The 19,511-nt window shown below is 39.2% G+C and overlaps 1 protein-coding gene across 1 annotated transcript; it reads left to right on the forward strand.

Moving 5' to 3' along the window:
• Positions 1-7,485: 7,485 nt before the first annotated feature.
• Positions 7,486-14,771, forward strand: MMGT1 (membrane magnesium transporter 1). The gene is made up of 4 exons (XM_008579201.1): positions 7,486-7,871; positions 10,541-10,593; positions 12,622-12,725; positions 14,306-14,771. Exons 1-4 carry the CDS (start codon positions 7,793-7,795, stop codon positions 14,463-14,465), a joined length of 396 nt encoding a protein of 131 aa, XP_008577423.1. The 5' UTR covers positions 7,486-7,792; the 3' UTR covers positions 14,466-14,771.
• Positions 14,772-19,511: the final 4,740 nt, after the last annotated feature.

Below are 19,511 nucleotides of genomic sequence, written 5' to 3' on the forward strand. Positions count from 1 at the left end.
GAGTTGGCAATATCTCTATTGGGCAGCAAATCCCCATGAGTCTTCAACTCCCCTCGGAATGGATTTCTCTCCCAACCCAGCACTGCTCTGTACTTCTGACTCCCACCCCCCAGGTCTCCTCTCACGACTGCCTTCCCTGCCAGTCCTTGTCAGTGCACTCTCTGGAATGCCCTCCCTTGTGAACAAACCACCCAACCCTCTAGGTTGCCACACTGATGGCCCCTCCATTTCCTCCCTTCACCAGCACCTGAACCTCTCTCCCAGGACATCCCATGCTCTGAAGCTGTTTCAGGTGGAAGCTGTTCATTCCACCACAACCCCACTGTCCTATACACACACACACAACTTGCACCCTATAGCACATGGCCTCGAGGAGCATCTGGCACTTTGCCCACTTCCCATTGTTGTTCCAAGCCCATTACTCCTCTGCCCTTCATTGAAGCTCTAATACCTTCTCCTTTCCCTGTGGTCATCATCTAATGACTTCCTGGTCACTCCCACACATTCATGGAGTACTTGGCCATCCAGTTCACGGGCTTCCTCTCTCCACCCCCTCCCCAGCCCTGTCATCATCCTGAGTGACTACAATGGTCATACGAGTATCAACACCTCACCTGGAATTCCAGCTGGGAAAACCAAGGCATTCTGGGAAAATACCCTGCAACCTACTTAAACATCAGTTTCCCCACCATCTTCAGCGGTTGCTTTTCCACTATCTCTTTCTGCTCTCCATAGAAACTTTCAGGTCCGTTCAGAGAAACAGCCCTTCACCTACACCCCCCTCTAGCTACTGTGCTATTTCTCCCCTCCCCTTCAGAGACCAGCTTCTTGAAAGACTTGTCTACATCCTCTGCATCACCCATTGCCTAGTCCAGCGATTATCAAAGACCAGACTCCAGCCTATAGGCCAAATCTGGCCTGCCACATGTTTCTGTATGGCCTGAAGCTAAGAATGGTTTTCATATTTTTTAAGGGTTGGAAAAAAAATAGAAGAATATTTTGTGACACGTGGTAATTGTGTGAAATTCAAATTTCAGGGTCCATCAATAACAGTTTATTGGACACGGCCACATCTATCCATTTACTTACTGTCTATGGCTGCTTTGCACTACAAGGACAGAGTTGAGCAGTTGTGAAAGAGACCTTGTGGCCTGCAAAGCCTAAATACTTACTACCAGGCCCTCTGATGGAAAGGTATGCTGGGCCAGCCCGGTGGCGCACTGCTACAGTGCGCCGCTTGGGAGTGTGGTGGCGCTCCCGCCGAGGGTTCGGATCCCACATACAGACCGGCCGCTCACTGGCTGAGCGAGGTGCGGGCGCAACACCGAGGGTTGCGATCCCATTGCCGGTCCCGGTCCGGTACGGGCGCGACACTGAGGGTTGCGATCCGTTGCCGGTCATGAAAAAAGACAAAAAGGAAAAAAAAAAAAAAAAGAAAGGTATGCTGACCTCTGCCTTAGTCTCTGCTAGTCATTCCTTCACACTTCTATAAGCAGGGTCTCTGTAAAGCACAAATCTGTTTGTATAGATCACACCCCTTCTCCAAGCCCTCCAGTGGACCCCATTGCCTTCAGTTCTGGCTCCTTAGCCTGGCACACAATGTTCGCTCCACAAGCCTTGTCTCCAGACTGCCTCTTAACCCTTACATCTGGTCCTTCTCCCTGAAATATATTTTGCTTCAGCCATTCTGAACTCCTTGTAGTTCCCTGAACATTTTACATGGTTTTATGCCATCTGTGTGCCTTCCCATGTGTTCCCTCTGCTTGGATAGTCCTTCAACCCCTTCCTCACTGAACTGACTTCTACTGGTCTGACAAAACTCAGATTAAAGGTCACCAAACTTTCCAGGATGTTCTCAGACTGAGTTAAGGGTCCCCTTTCATAAAGGCTTTCATAGCCCCCTGGGCAGATCTCTATCCTAGCACTCATGAAAGATGAAGGTACTTCAAAAAGTTCATGGAAAAATAGAATTAAAAGATAATATGAATCCATCCATGAACTTTTTGAAGTACCCTTGCATTATCATGCTTGACTTACAAGCGCTAAGGAAATTTCCATTTGCAGATGACATTAAATTGCCCTGGTTACATAGATTCAATAATAAACTGAAAGAAGGCTTTACAGTATTGGCTACATAGTAAGTGCTCAGTAAATACTTGATAATTGAACAGCGTAATGAGTTCAATCCAGTGCCTAGCACAGTTCTTGGTTCATTGGAGGTGCTTGATAAATACTGAATTAAGTAGTTCACGTATTGGGGAAAAGCCTGAAAATCTAAGTTAAGGTCATACTGTGGAAGGTCTCTATGAAATTTTGAACTCATTCATTTATTCATTAATTCATTCATTTCCCTGACCAAAAACCTCCCCAACATCAATTTAGCAGCAGAAAGAGGGATGAATGAAACGCAGAGAGATGGGCAGTAGGAAGGCCAGATAGGAGGTTAGAAAAGTGGTCTTGCTGAAAAGTAATGGGGCCTTAACTTAGCAGGCACAGTAGGAATGAGAATGGGAAGCTGGGTGTCAGAGCTGGCTGTAGGATTAATCTGTCTTGACAATTGATTGGGTGGGTGCGGGGGGAGCACTTGAGGAACAAGAATTGAAAGATGACTCCAAGGTTTGAACCTGGATGACTGTAAAACATAGAGCTGTTAGTAGTATTAATACAGGAGTCAGAAAGTAGAGATTGGCTATAGACAAGTTGGATTTAAGTGACTGGTGGGATATCCAAGGGCAGATATCAAAATAGGCAGTTAGAAACTTGGCTCTGCTATTCAGGAGTGAAGTCAGGACCAGTGATAGATCTGGGGGCTATATGCACAATATTGAAGCTGTAGGAGCTGATGTGTTCTCCAAAGAAGGAAGGGTGGAAAGAGACTCAGTCCTAGGGCAGTAGTATAGAGAATACCTATATGCAAGAAGAACAAATATTAGGTCATAGCCATCAGTTAGAGCCCAGCATAAGGATGCTGGAGTTCTCACAGTGTATTTCCTGAACAGACCAACCTAATGTGCTAAAAAGGCAAATAAGATTTTTGGTGTCATTAGGAAGGCTATTTGAATAATCATTTTAACTTCATATAAGTAACCTAGGATACTTTGTGCAGATGTGGTAATGTAACCCTAAGAGAGATATTAGTAGATCTGGAAATGGTTCAGAGAAGAGCAACTAAAATAATCAAAAGGGAGAAGCAACTGATGTTTTAGGAAAGAATGAAGGGATGAAGAACCTCTTCAGTTTGAAAAAACAGCTAGAAGAGTCAATAACAACAACAACAATGGCTAACATTTGAGTGCTTACTATGTGTGAGACTATTCTAAACATTTTATAGTACATGCATGGTCTCACTCAATCCTGACAACAACCTTATCAGGTAAGCACTATTATGACCCTCACTTTACAGATGAGGAAACAGAGGCACAGTGAAGGTAAGTAACTTCTTCAGTATCTCAGAGAGAGAAAAGGCAAAGCCAGGATCCAAATCCAATCAAATTACAGAACGTATGCTTTTTTTTCTTTTTTTTTTAAAAAGATGACCGGTAAGGGGATCTTAACCCTTGACTTGGTGTTGTCAGCACCACGCTCACCCAGTGAGCAACCAGCCATCCCTATATGGGATCTGAACCCGTGGCCTTGGTGTTATCAGCACCACACTCTCCCGAGTGAGCCACAGGCCAGCCCGAACGTATGCTTTTAATCACTGTAGTATAAACCATCCAGCAAACAAACAAATCTTAAAGATATGAATCATGTAACCATAGTCTTGTTTACTAAGATTCAAAACTCAAAATATCAAGGTACCACTTAATATTTTAAGAGGAATACATTTTTCGTTGTTGTTTGAAATGCTTACAACAGGCACATATCAATTTTGTAAAGAAAAAATAGTATAGATGATGCAATTTCAATATCAAAAATACTAGTGTACCCAGCAGGTAGTAAACTTCTAGAATTTGTTACCCAGAGAAGAAAGATTGAGTACCTAGAGTAGAAACGAAGGTACTTCAAAAAGTTCCGTGGGAAAATAGAATTAAAAGATAAAACAAATCTTTCCATGAACTTTTTGAAGTACTCTTATATATTCCTCTTATAGATACCTATACTAGTCCAGAACGTATTTGTAGGGAAAGGGGTATGCCTGACAGAGGGAGAATCTGCATGGGAAATGGAAACATGAATGAATGGTGTGTCAAGATAATCATTAAGTTGGGTGGTATGAAACGAAGTTAATTGAAGACAATTCCAGGATAGCAGTATTTTCTCTAGTCAACAGACTATCATGGGAAACATGATGGATCTTAACAAATAACATCTTGGTAGGAAACGCTTTAACGATCATTATCCACATCTTTAATAACATCCACATCATTTGTCCACGGTGCATATGGAAAACAACCATTTCTTTGGGAAAACAAAAAGCACTTTTGGGGTCACTTAGGAATTTAAATACTCTTGAGGTTTGGCTTTTGTTCTAAGGGCTCATGAAAACAGTGCTGCTACTATCTGTACCTTGCATCTTTGGGATTAACTCCAACCTAGACAGCCACGTGTGAGTGGACCTGAGGTACTTATTTGAATGACACAGTCCTTGGTAACTGTGACTATGAATACCTTAGCGTCTCTTCATGTTGGAATCTACAGATAAGACAATTAAAATCCCATTCCATGAACATGATTTAACCATTTGTTACTAGAAAATGCGAAACTAAGCTAGTTTTTCTTGCACTCAGCACCTGGATAAGAGATTAAAAAGAAGAGAGTAGGGATTGCATCTTAAGAAGGCAATAGAGAAAAAAAACTTAATGCCTGGACATAAGTCACTTCCTTGCAGACTAGGATAATGCATTGGCGGCTTATACAAACATCAGATTCCTTACTGACTCTCTTTTTTCTATAACCTCATCTTTTTAAAAGAAATGAACCAGATCTCAGATACTTTAAGAAAACTCTTAATCATTTTCTGCTTCAGATAAATTGATATTAGAAGAGGTAATTTAACAGGGCACCTGAGGGCCGGCCCGTGGCTCACTCGGGAGAGTGCAGTGCTGATAACACCAAAGCCATGGGTTCAGATCCTATATAGGGATGGCCGGTTCGCTCACTGGCTGAGCATGGTGCTGACAACATCAAGCCAAGGGTTAAGATCCCCTTACTGGTCATCTTTTAAAAAAACAAAAACAAAGACAAAAACAAAACCAGGGCACCTGAAAGGCTAATTTCAAGTTGACCATTATCCAAGCTAAAACAAAGTTCTAATTTTTTTTTTTTTGTCAACTATCTTTTTTATCTTGCCACCTCCCAGGGGTGGAGAAGGAAGCACTTTCCTGCCAACTAGAGAGATTACTTCCTGGTTCCTCCTGATTGTGAAGCTTATAAATAGGACTACATTTGTAAGGAATACATTATATTGCACTTGACATTGATCACGTACTGTGTAAAATTTTGGCTTAGAGGTGAAGAAATTGGAGAGGGCTCAGAGAAAAATAATGACCGTTGACTTAATAAGAAATTGAGACCAAATACATATAAAAAGGATTTATTAAGCCAATATGGTTGCGACTGGGAAGACACATAGATCAGTTCACCCTGAAAATGTGTTCCAAAGAGGGCCAGCAGAGTTTAACATTTTATAATCACAAGAAGGGGGAAGGGTCAAAGGAGAGAGAGAGAAAGTCGGCTCTGTCTAATCACTTCATCAGGCTTTCTATTGATAGTACATGACATACAGATTTGGGATTGTTACTAGGTTACATCTTACTTGCAGGGATCTAGAGTAAGGGTAATAAGAAGTATTCTAGGTCTTTTTATGGCTTTCTGGTGCCATTACGGCTGCTTCTAAATAAAATGCTCTCATGATAACGTCTTCCTGCACAGGTGGACGTGATTACTGACTTATCCCAGATCTTCTAAGGCTATAAACTGTAATTTAGCTGACCTGGTCAGAGCAGATTCTTTTGGTTATCATGACCATGACTAAAGCTTTGGAAAATGGGATCCAGGATAAAAACTATATAAATAAAGTTGATAAAATATGATGAATCTCATATGTCTTCTTTATTTTCTATTTTTTTCAGCTTTGAAGAAGCTCAAGGGTATCAGGAAATGTTTACAATCAAAGGGTTATCAAAATGTACCCATCTGTGCAAATCCACAGCGATTTTTGAACCCAGTTCAAAATAATGGTAGGACCCTCTGTAGAGATCCTTTTTAAACAGGAATACATAATTATTTCCATAATTCATTCATTCTTTATTCAACAAATATTTATAGAATGCCTACCATGTGACAGTCAATGTTCTAGGGGCAGAGATATCTCTGTCCTCTTGGAGCTTACATTACAGTGGGGGACGAGAGACAGTAAGCAACAATAGCACAAAAAACATAATAAATAGCTAAATTATATAGTATATTAGAAGGTGATATAAAAAACAGCAGCCTAAGAGGACCAGGAACAGGAACATTACCAACTTAAAAGGGGTGGTCAGGATAGGCATCTTTGAGCAAGTGAGGGTGGGCAAACTGATGCAGCTGAAACGTGGGATTCTGATTGGGTTGAGTTGAGGGGAAAATATGGTGATCATACTTTGCATTTACCCTGTGACATGCAGTTTACAAAGCTGTGCCATTCAGCCAGGGGGCACTGGAGGAATTGGTGCAGTCTGGAAAAAAGGAGGAATTCCGTTTTGGCCCTATCAAGTTTGAAGTGCCACAGGACCACTCACATGGAAATAAATGTCCAGCAGGTAGTCAGAAATGCAGATCTGGAGCTAAGTAGAGATATTTGAGATAGCGATGTTGATTTGGAATCAGTATAATACCTATGATGGCTGAAGTAGTGGGAATGAATGGGTGAGCTCGCCAAGGGAGAGCAGAGTGAAAAGTCAAGGAGAGAACCGTACTACTGAATGTCTACATTTCGGAAGACGAAGACAAATAAAAATGAAGAAAGGAGAGGACATTTTATCCTGACCAGAGGCAGAGGGAGACAGAGACAAGAAGGGACTGCGTTGTTATCACCCTTTTATTCCCTCTCTTTCATTTCCTCTTTAATGTAAGCTGGTTCTCTTCGTGACAAAACACTCCTGTCGCGCTACACCTCTCTTGGCGCGAGTGTTTCTCCAAGAACTTTTGAAGGTAAGGAGAAGGGAACTAACATTCACTGAGCATCTTCCACGTGCCAAGTATTTGTGGCCCCAAATCCAGGGCTGCTGTCCTCAACACCTGCTTTCTCGCTTTAATACCCTTGTCTCCCTCCACAGTGCCAGCTCCCAGAGGGCTGAAGCACAGGAAACGCCAACAGAAAACAAAAGACGCAGTTTGGAGGAGAACCAAAACCAACCAACCAACAAAAAAACAACCATCGGGGGTCTGAACTGAGGGCCTTTCACCACCATCTCCAGCCACCCCACCCCTCGGCCCCACCCAGTCCTCCTCGCAGGCCCCGCCCTCTTCCCCGCGGCCCGCGCTCACTCGCTGGCGCCCTTCCTCTTCGCTTCCCCACTGGTCCACTTTCCCCTTCTCTTTTAAGCCCTCCACGCAGCTCCGCCCCTTCCAGGGAGGCCGCCCCGCACAGGCCTCTAGGCTACTGCGGACCTCGTTCCGTGAAGCTATCCCGTTCTTCTCCGCGTACCTGTTTCCGCTTTCCACAGCTGTCTGGTTCTTCCGCCACTGAGACACTTCGCGCAGAGGGCTTCAGTGACGTCATCTTTCTGCGCCGTGCGGACACCCGCCGGTGGAAGGAGGAAAGGCTCCACCGCCCTTCGCTTTGTTGGGCTGCTACTCTCTCAAAGTCATGGCGCCATCGCTGTGGAAGGGGCTGGTGGGCATCGGCCTCTTTGCACTAGCCCACGCCGCTTTTTCCGCTGCGCAGCGTAAGTGCCTGCGGACAGGGACCGCTCTCATGTGGGACCCTGGGGACGGTGTGTGGGCGCACTCCTAAGGGACTGTCGAACCGAATGTCCTAGTAACAGTCGTTTGAGACCTTACAGTTTGGGGTGACTAAAAAAAGCAGTGCGGGGGTCCCCGGTGGAAGGTTTGGAGTTTGAAAAGAGCGGGACTGAAATTGCAGGAAGGTTGGAAGGGGGTGCACGGGAGAGGGGTCAGAGCGGGTGTCAGTCCGGGAACCCAGAACGAGCGATGTGAGATCCAGTATGGGGCAGATCAGGCAGAGTATGGGATTGAAGACTCTATATGCTCATGGTCACAGGACAGCTAGGTGGACAACATCTTGGGCACTACTGGGCTGTCAAAGCAGAGACTGACAACTTAAGTGACCGATTGCCTCAGGGAGGCACTGTGGGACAGGGGAAAGAGCACTGAACTAGGAGTCTGAAGGGCTGGTTGTTGAAAACTTGCTTTACCGCTGAATGTGTGACCTTGGACGAAAGATAGGCGCTATACTGCATTATAAAATTCATTCTTGGATCACTGGTTGAAATTGCCCTAGGCTTGAGTGCTAGAGGTACGGTGATGCCCTGAGGGAGTTCAAAGTCTAGTGGAGAAACAAGTGGATCAAGAAATAATCAGAATAAAGTGATATAGATGTTGTCCTAAAAGGATGTAAGGATGCATGAAGGTGGCGGCAGTCGTTCTGGGGGGAGTTGGGAGGTAAGGAAAGTATCCTAAAGCTTTGCTGCTCAAAGTGTGGCCAACAGACCAGCGTCACCTGGGAGCTTATTAGAAGACATTCAGGCCCCACCCCAGATCTGTTGAATCAGAATCTGCGTTTTAATAAGATCCCCAGGTGATTTGTATACACATTAGCATGAGAATCACTGTTCTGGAGGAGATTAGGATACACTGGAATACTCTTGTCATTTTTTACAATAACCTTCGGCTGTAAAATTGTACAGTCATAGAGCAAGGAGGGCCCTTGTAGATAACTGAAGTCCAATCCTTTCATTTTACAGATGGGGAAATGCCTGGTTAAAGGTAGCATTAGAGTCAGATTAGGCTTCATGCAAACAAGAAAGCTAGCTGGGAATTGAACAGACACTAAGAAGTTAGTCAAAATCTATTTTTGGTATTGCTTTAATTTTTCTTTTACATCTATCCTTATGAAAAACCCTGTGAGTTAAAACTTAAGAAATGTCTCTAGGGCCGGCCCGGTGGCGCACTGGATAAGTGCGCCGCTTGGGAAGCGCGGCGGCGCTCCCACCCGAGGGTTCGGATCCCACATCCCACATACAGACCGGTTCGAAGCGGGGCGGCGCTCCCGCCCGAGGGTTCGGATCCCACATACAGACCGGTTCCCGCTCACTGGCTGAGCGAGGCACGGGAGCAGCACCGAGGGTTGCGATCCCGTTGCCGTCCCCGGTCCGGTGCGGGGTGCGGGGGCGACACTGAGGGTTGCGATCCGTTGCCGGACACGGAAAAAGACAAAAAAAAAAAGAAAAAGAAAAAAAGAAATGTCTCTAAACACATTCTGTTTAAAGGAAGAGTCAATATGCGTTCACTCAAAATAATTTGGGTTTTTTAGTCCAAAGTACTTTTAAGTAGGGATTGTCCTAGGTTCATCTAGAATTAGGACTTTGTATTTTTATGCTTCAAGTAATGAGAATGTCTTGTGGATTTGTCAAGGCAGTGAGACCTCTTTATAATACTCATGATGGGAAGAGACTGATATTTACCTTTGAGACTAATTGTGCCATCTCACATTGTAACAACAGATAGGATACTATGGTGCTGGGAGGTACTCATCTTTGCTGTAATGAACTTTGTAATAGCAGAGCACCAATCTCATGTACTGAATCTAGTTTAATCCTCACATTATTCCTTTTTTGCAGTTGCAAAAACTCAGGCAACGGAAAGATAGGTATTGTATTTCTTTCATTGTAAGACACACTCCCCCTCTCACTCCCACATTTTAACACTCTAAAATGAGATACATGTTACAATTGCTGAGGGTGTCTTAAATTGAGTGAGATACAGCAACAGCCAAAGAGCTGTTACTGTGATCCAGGCTTATCAGCTTCCAAAACCTGATACTTTTCGTTTTTTGCTTGCTGCCTCCTGAGGTTAATGCAGCAACAGAAATAAATAGTAGAGGCAGAAATTGATGTCCTGGGATTGCTATTCCACCACTGCCCCGCATATTCTCAGGAGAAACATTTCCATACCGATATTAGTTTGTCCGTACTGTGACAGTGGTGCTATTTCAGAGTTGACATTTTCGTAGAACTTAATTCTTAAATAATTGTGATTTCTTTGACCAGTTAGTGAAAGAAAGAGTTCATTTAAAAGGCTTCTAGTTTTTCTGTAGTAATGAAAGAAACATTATGCTTAGGTATTTCTGCCTCATACTTGCTCACTTATCCCTCTTAACATGTTTTATAAGGTGACAAAACAGGTCATAATGAAAATAAGATACTTTATTAAGACAAGGCTGATTGCCTTAAAAGATAGGGTTTTTTGAGGAATCCAGGATTAGCTTTACTTTATGTAGCATATGTCAGCCACCTCTTTGGTATATTGGTTTGCTTGCATTTTAAGAAAGAAAAATGGGCTACGATTTCCTTAATGGTATGCTTCTGGTTTATAGATCGTTCTTATATGCGATTAACAGAAAAGGAAGATGAATCACTGCCAATAGATGTAAGTTGGTCATTTATATTCCATTAAAATATATTTTTAAAATTAGCCATATAACTTATTATCATTTTTTTTTTTTTACTGGCTTTTGTTCTCTTAAAATTTTCCAGACATGAAATAGCATCTGTTTTCTACTTCTCATCACTCATTATAACTCATAGATTTGGAAGTTTTAAAAGAGTTCTCCGTTTGGTTTCCAGAACTGTAGTTGAAATAATCTTTGTAGAAGTTGCTTTGCCAGTAGTATGAGATGGACTTTAAAAGTTGATTATTTGGCTTTAGTTTTTAGAAAAGTTTCTTTTTATATAAAGTTTTAAAACAAGCAAAGCTAACAATGCATTGCTTAGGGATGCACACAGGTGGTGAAACTAAAGAAAAACAGGAAAGTGTTTTTAATTTTAAGCTAAAATGATATGTATGATATATATTCCAGCTTCACTCATAATTTTTGTCTTTACCGGATTTGAAATTACAAAAGTAGTAAGCTCTTTGTAACAGAATCAAACAGTAAGTGTGAAAATTAAAACTGACTGTATATAATTAGCAACAGTAACAACACAAAAAACTGACCCCATTCCTAATTCCATTTCTACTTCTAACAGTTTGAAGTAGATCAGTAGTTCACTCTTCTTCCTATGCATAAATAACATTACCTTTATTTATGTATTATTTTATCTAATCAAAACAGGTTTTTTTTCCTTTAAAAAGACTTTATTTTCATGGTAACTCATAGACATACCACATTCTTGTTAACAGTGCCTGATTGCATTGTATGGAACAAATCTTGGTACACTGGTGGTGGGAATGTAAACCGATATTACATATGACATTAGGTTTTAATTTAGACAGAATAATAGCTTGTGTCTAATTTTGACTTTAGTTGTCTATAATTAAGGATATAGTAGATGTGGCTATTAAGTCATCCTTCTATCACCTTTGCTTTGTGGTGGCTACAAACACGCACTCATTTATATCTATTTTAAATAACTTTTATTTTCAAATTGGAAAATTTGAAGAATACAGAAAATTACAATCAAGAGAATATGTGTGTAATTCCATGTTGGTTAATATCATTCAACATTTTTGCTTGCACAATCTCTTTGGAAAGCAGTTTAGTATTACCTAATAAAGTTGAGCATGTGTATACTCCACACTCAGTGTTTCCATTCCTGTGTACCAGGACACATACACAAGAATATTCATGTTGACATTGTAAAAATAACAAACTGGAAACAACCAACATATCTAATAACTGTGAAGTGGATAAATCATGGTATTTTCATATACTAAAATACAAAACATAATGAAAATAAATGGACTGCAACTACATACTACAGCAGGGATGACTCTTACAATGTCAAGTGAGGAAAGCTAGACAGAAAAGAACACATTTGTGTCCATTTAAATAAAGTTCCAAATGGGCAAAAGTAAGCAATACATGTTTTTGAGATACATAGCCGGTAACATGATCAGGAAAAGCAAGGAACTGATTAATACACAATTCAGGACAATCGTTAATTTTGAGAGGGAGGGTAAACAATATAGTCAGAGAGGGACATGTGGGACTTGAAAGGTACTGGGAATGTTCTATTTCTTAAGCTGGGTAGTGGGTAAGTTGTGTTCTCTTTATTGCTTTTCTTTATATTGTACACATGCTTTATGTACTCTATGTATATTTAACAATAATACATTAAAAATTCTCAGTTGCTCTTGGAAGCAGGCAATATTTGATAATTGAGTCCTCCTGAGTGGCTCAGTACCATTCAGTACTATTCAATACTCAGTAATTTTGCTTATTTGAGCATGTCACTAAATTCATTTATTGAAGCATCAGAAGTATTTTTATGGCCAAGCCACAGAATTTATAGATCTTATTGTGTCTGAATCCAAATCATTTCAAGTCAGAATCGACTCCTTGATGAGTGGCACTGAGAGGACTACCTGTTAGAGGCTATAAAGAGGTAGAGAGATTGTAAATGTTTATAATAATACTTGTGTGTTATTTAGTAATTTCAATCTTTATACTCACAGATAGTTCTTCAGACACTTCTGGCCTTTGCAGTTACCTGTTATGGTATAGTTCATATTGCAGGGGAGTTTAAAGACATGGATGCCACTTCAGAACTAAAAAATAAGTAAGTCTTTCCCTTTTCATAGGCATTTTATTTCACAGGATTTGCTTTATTTATGTAATTTACAACATATGTTTTCTGTACCTAAAAGTTGGTTTGTTTTTACATTTTGATTATGAAGTTTGAGTAATGAGGTAAAAATATTGAGGCAGTGTTTGATATCATAGGAAAAATGGAAGTTGAATGTCAGAATATTGACATTTTTTTAGAATAAGATGTACCTATTAATTGCTTAAGATTATTGGTTGGTTGGCTGGCTGGATGGAAATAGATATATAGAAAGATAATCCCTTAGAAATTTTAACGAAGCTCCCTCCCTCACCTTTCCCTCCTTTCTCTCCCTCTCTCTTCTTTCCTTAATCCCTGCCTTTCTCCTTTTCTCCCTTCCTTTCTTCCCCTTTTTATCCTCTTGTCCCAGCTTAGTTTTTGGAAGAATAAGGGGTTTTCTGTTTTTCTCTCTCACTTGAACCTAGTCTGTGATATAATCTCTGCCTTCAGGCCCTTTTCTATCTCTGGATTAGAGTATATATATTTGCTATTCTGCTTTATTTTTTCTCCTATACTTATTCTAAATTATTTTCTTTTTTCTAAACTGTTTTCATGAGCTTTGTTTTCTTCCCCGTCTCCCCCAATATTTTTGCTTTCCTAAAATCATCCTTTAGCTTTGTTCAGTTCCATCTCTGGACCTAACCCACCTCCTTCCTGATCCTGAAATTGATAACCCTTTATAATATTTTCATAGGATCTATATAGAAAACATTTATGTGTTAGAGGAACCCCCCCCCCCCCCCTTTACTTTTACTTCCTTATTTACATTTTAAATAGTCACATATCAGGTCTCCTGTTTTGTATGGGAGTATGCTTGGATGGGCTGACATTGAGATTTGAGTTTTTATCAAGGGAGGGTTTCTTCTGTTCTTTCCAGGAAAATAATATTTAAAAACAAACACTGAAGGTCATACACTGAGGTGAGCTTCTTTAGACTATATGTATTTCACTGGAAAAGAAGAAAGAATACTCCACTATCACCACTGTTCTTACAAATAGTCTACCAAGAATCACATGCAAGGGGCCGGGAAAGAAAGAAAATAGAATGGCTTTAAGTAGGTGGCAGCAAAATATATGAGTTTGGATGACAGCAGGGCCAAAAGGTATTTTTTGTTGTACTTGAAAAATTCTTGGAAAACAGACCTCTGAAATGATCGTATGGCTTGAATAGCAAGGGCCAAATGAGAATAGTCAAAGGTACAGTCTATGTAGTGGTTTTTGAAAGTCTGTTTGGCATGAGCTACTGTTTGATTTACAGAGGTGATTAAAGTTCAGGTAGTATTTGTGTTATTATTCGTAGACATCCTGGAAAGAATGCTAGATGAAAAAGAAATTTGAGGGCTTTATGCTGCTTTTCCAGGTTTCTTATTTTTTGTTTTGTATAGGAATAAAATGTCATTTACAGTCTGATTTCATGGCTTTATACTTAGTTAAAAATATAACCTACAGCAAATTCATAATTCATTAGAAGCCTGTTTATTCTAAAATAGGCTTTTATAAAGGTTTATCTAAAATTGATGCTTTTTTCTTTTAAGGACATTTGATACATTAAGGAATCACCCATCCTTTTATGTATTTAACCATCGCGGTCGTGTACTGTTCCGGCCTTCGGATACAACCAGTTCTTCAAACCAAGATGCGTTGTCCTCTAACACATCATTGAAGTTACGAAAACTCGAATCACTGCGTCGTTAACATTTTTACAAATTATAGCAATAGGACAGGACACAGAGCTGAAATATTGAATTTGGGGTATAAAACACTCCCCTCCATCAGTACTTTTTTAAAAAACCCATAGCACTTATTTGTACGCTGTTAATCAAGTCATTAAGCAGTATAAGTTATCTGTGAAATGAGTCTTTGATCTTTCTTGTAAAGAATTTTTCTTTCATTTGAAACAAATTCATGTCTTTTGTAAAAGTCACTGTTTTGAAAACATTGAAAAATGTTGGGGTTTTTTGTGATTATTTATTTTCTTAGATTTCCTTTCTTTTGCACTACAGTTTTTAGGATCCTTTTATTATTATTATTGTTTTAAAGATGACTGGTAAGGGGATCTTAACCCTTGACTTGGTGTTGTCAGCACCACGCTCACCCAGTGAGCTAACCAGCCATCCCTATATGGGATCCGAACCCGGGGCCTTGGTGTTATCAGCACCACACTCTTCCGAGTGAGCCACGGGCCAGCCCCTTTAGGATCCTTTTAGAAATACTGTGTGACTACTGCATTTTGCAGCATGATTTACAGTAAAATGGTCTTCAGTTCTTAACAAATGGACTTCCCTAATGAGACCAAAATGGTGACTTAGTTTTTCTTGTGCCCCTAAAAAGTGGCTCTGCTTCAGCAGATACTTGTCAGTTTTTAATTTATCCATGACTTCTCAACCCACCCTGCTCCCCTATACCTTCTGACATCAGCTGTCTTGTTTTATCACTTCTCTGAGGTTCTGTGTGCAGTGAACAGTTTTTGTGTCAGAATTTCTTTGTCATAACAAATACGTTTAACAAGCTCAGCTTGTTGTAAAGCTACCTGTGTTCTCTTTGTTTATCTGTAAAAATTTCCCCTAATTGATTATGTAGTCTAAGAATAGTTAAGATAGACCAGAAAAGATCATTTGTGATTTCATTGTCCTGCCTATGTAGAAGAATAGTAATCATGGAGGAAAACTAATTACTTGTCATTACCCAGTTTAACTTAAAGTCTCAGTTTATTTCATATTAAACTAAAGAATTAGTGAAAATAAAGGAAACTTCTCATCTGAAGTCAGACTTCAAAGGAATTGGGCCAAATATGTTCTAAATATTTGGAACTAATGTCTTTATTAGAAAATTAAGGTCATTTAAGAAATTGTTTTGTAGCTTCTGATTTATAGCAGGCTTAGAGTTTTCCATCTTCATATGTTGCTGAAGGTAAGGATGAGGATACAGAGATGAATTTTTTTTAGAAACAGAAGTTTTACTTATAGGAAAATTTGGCTAGCTCTTTGAGCTAGAAAGCTGCAGGAAGCTAAACATTTCTCTGTAGAGAACATTGCTTTTATTGAATTGTACAGTTATAAAAGCATTGCTTTTGTTGAATTGTATAGGTGTAAAGGGAATAACTATGCAAGTTCAAAAATGAATTACTTTAGGCAAGAGTCATAAGATGCCCTTAAACTTGATGGCATTTTTTCCATTAGAAATGAACCTCAGCTGATAACACATAGCCTCAAAGCATAAGATTATTTTGTCATTGGGTTTTTATTGTTGTTTTTTAATTTAGTTTTGTTTTGCCAACCCAGTTTGTTTGTGGAACACTGACTTTGCTCTGTAATGAGAACAAAGTTAGAAATCTGCTGATTACCTGAGATAATTTAGAATTCAATTAAAAATGTGAAATAAGGTATAAAAGTGATGAAAATTAAATTTAAATAGTGTTTGAGAAACAACTTCCTTATATCAGACTTGTCTAACATTTCCTCAGATATGACTTGATTTGGGAGAACCTCTTGTTTTCTTCTCTTTTGGGGCTTTCTTTTCTAATATATTTTTGTAATAATGTCATTGAGATATAATTCACATACCTTATAATTCACCCATTTAAAGGGTACAATTCAGTGATTTTTAATATATTCATAAAGTTCTACAACCATTCATAATCAAGTTTAGAACATTTGATTACCCCCAAAAGAATCATGTACTCTTTAGCAGTCACCTCTCATTTTCTCCCTATGCCCCTCAGCCCTAGGCAACCTCTGATCTACTTCCGTCTTTATAGATTTACTGTTAGAAATTGATTTATATAATATCTAGTCTTTTGTGACTGGCTTCCCAAATATGTTTTTATGTGGAGTGAGAAATTCTTCTCTTCTTGAGAACTTTTATTGCTATGAAAGGAAGGGGTTAGTAAAATCAGTCCTTAAGGAGGGAGGGCCAGATACCTTACAGGTTTCACAGTTAATCTTACACTGAATAGTTTTTCCTCACAGCCAAGCATTCATGATGTACCACTACTTAGAATATTTTGGCTAGTCTCTGGAATGGATATTGGAATCTTTGCCTGCCCAGTCAGGAAAGTCCTGCTAAAAATGATGCCAAATAATTTGGCAAATAATTGACATAGCAGTTTTCAGGTGTGTCTACCTTTGCTAGCAGCTTGTATACCTCAGGCCAGGTGAACTCCCCAAATTTCTTTTTTAAATTACTTCAATGAATTTTTGCTGTCTTTTTCAAGTATTTACCATAGGACTAAAGATGATTTGTGTGCATTACAATACTGCTAAATGTACTAAGTACAGAATTTTATTTACAATACTGTGAGACAGTACATTACTGCCTAGGGTAGTTCAAAAAGAGTGATGTGAGCTAGTTAAGCCTGTAGTTGACTGTGATTTCAGTGACATTCAGAAGTGTGTACCAATCAGAGTTCTCTACAATATAGGAAGACTCACTTCTTAATAAACAGGGAACTAGCCGAATACTATGGGCTAATGGCCCAGTTGCAGAAAAATACAGATTCTGTGAATTGGAGACTATTATGCTCTGTAAATCCCTAATGCTACATACCTAAGCACTGTGGCTTACTTTTGAGTGGCATGACAGCATCTTTCTGGTTGTATGTGACCTGTTTCCATGATGTATTGAGTAGTGTTGTTTGTTGTGAGCATCAATGCCTATAACACCAAGATAAACACATTATTTTTGGATATGTTTTCTCTCTTTAAATGACGTTGCCCTGTCTAATAAATAAATAATTCTCTCACCCTGTTTTTGGTAGTGTTTTATTTTTATTTCTTTTTACTTTTAACCTTATTTCTTCTCTGTTCTCAGAAAAATGTAAGAGCTATTTTTTTTATGACTGTATATTTTTTGGTGTGATACTGTTTTACTAAATTCAATGGGTACTTTAATTGTACATATAAAGTCTTATTTCAATTTTATGTTTTTTTTAAGTCAAAATGTATGCTGTCATTTATATTTATAAATCATCAAATGCCCTTTGGGGTATATGCATTGGTCCTTGAGCAACAGTGTCTAATCATTCCATCACAAGTATGTTATATATCCAAACTGCCATTATAAAATGTCACTTTATACTTAACAGGAAATCATTATGATTAAATTATCGGGGCAAATCTACAGGTTAATGAAAATCTAAGGGGAAGTTCTAGTTCACAAAACTTGGCACTTATTTACAGTATTTTGAAAAATAATGCCATCAGCATTTAAATCTACTGAGGAATATCTCAAAATAACCTGCTAATCAAGTGTTCTTTAAAAAGTGGGAAAAAGGAAGGAATATACGCACATGTCAAAAAGATCAGATGGTATAGTAAGGCATAAAATTAAACCTTGCCCCCTTCCCTCCTACCGAAATACTTCTCTCCAAAGGTAGTGAGTTTTGTGTCTCATATGCATATACTTAAAGAAAAGATATGTTTTATTTATTTTTTTTTTTTAAAAAAGATGACCGGTAAAGGGATCTTAACCCGTGACTTGGTGGTGTCAGCACCACACTCACCCAGTGAGCTAACCGGCCATCCCTATATAGGATCCGAACCCGTGGCCTTGGTGTTATAAACACCACACTCTCCCAAGTGAGCCATGGGCTGGCCCGAAAGATATGTTTTATTACCAGAATATATATACTTAAAAAATTTTTGCATTAATGAAGTCGGACTATATACACTCCTGTACCTTGCTTTTATTGCTGCTTGTGTTTTACAAGGTCTTTCTGTAGTAATACATACAGAAATACCTCGTTCTTTTTAATGACTGGTATTCCAATGTATGAGTGTGTTATAAATGTTCAAACATTGATGGGATTTTAGGTTGTTTACAGTATGTCACCAAATTATTTTGCAGTGAACATACCTGTACATATAATGAGATTATAGCTACATGGTTAATTCCTAGCAAGAGAGTTGCTCGATCAAAGGGTACTTTTCATTTCCACTCTAGTAGTTACTGCCAAGTTGTTCTCCAGAAGGTAGTGAGTTTTGTGTCTCATATGCATATACTTACAGGAAAATATACTTACAGTGTACTTCCATGTATAATGTATGAAAGTGATTATTTGCTAGACCCATGCCAATACTGGGTACTAATCTATTTAAGTTTGAACATCTGAAAGTGAATGAATGGTATCTTGTGTTTTAATGAAGGATATGGAACACATTTTTTTAATTTATTTTTTTAATTGAAGCATACTTGATTATACATATTTTGGGGGTACAATGTTCACTATCAGTATTTGTGTACAATATGTGATGATCAAATAAACATTAGCATGTTCATTATTACAGATCGTAATTATTTTTTGTTTCCCTTACCCAATTTTCCTAACCTTTCCCTTCCCCTTTCCCACCTCTGGTAACCGTAAGTCTCTTCTCTCCTTCTGCAAGTTCAGTTCTGGTCTCTCTTTTCCTTCCTTCCTTCTTTTCCTTCTCTCCTTTTTAATTCCCATTTATGAGTGAGGACATGTGGTATTTTTCTGTGCCTGGCTTATTTCACTTAACACAATTTTCTCTAACCTCATCCATGTTGTCGCAAATGGCAGAATTTCATTCTTTTTTATGGCTGAGTAGTATTCCATTGTGTATATATACCACATTTTCCTTATCCAGTCATTTGTCGATGGAAATTTAGGTTGGTTCCATATCTTGGCTATTGTAAATAGAGCTGCAATGACCATGAGAGTGCAGGTATCCCTTCAACATGATGATTTCCATTCCTTTGAATATATACCCAGCAGTGGGATTG

Source organism: Galeopterus variegatus, unplaced genomic scaffold, assembly GCF_000696425.1.
Source record: "Galeopterus variegatus unplaced genomic scaffold, G_variegatus-3.0.2 Scaffold1830, whole genome shotgun sequence".
NCBI classification, from domain to species: Eukaryota; Metazoa; Chordata; class Mammalia; order Dermoptera; family Cynocephalidae; genus Galeopterus; species Galeopterus variegatus.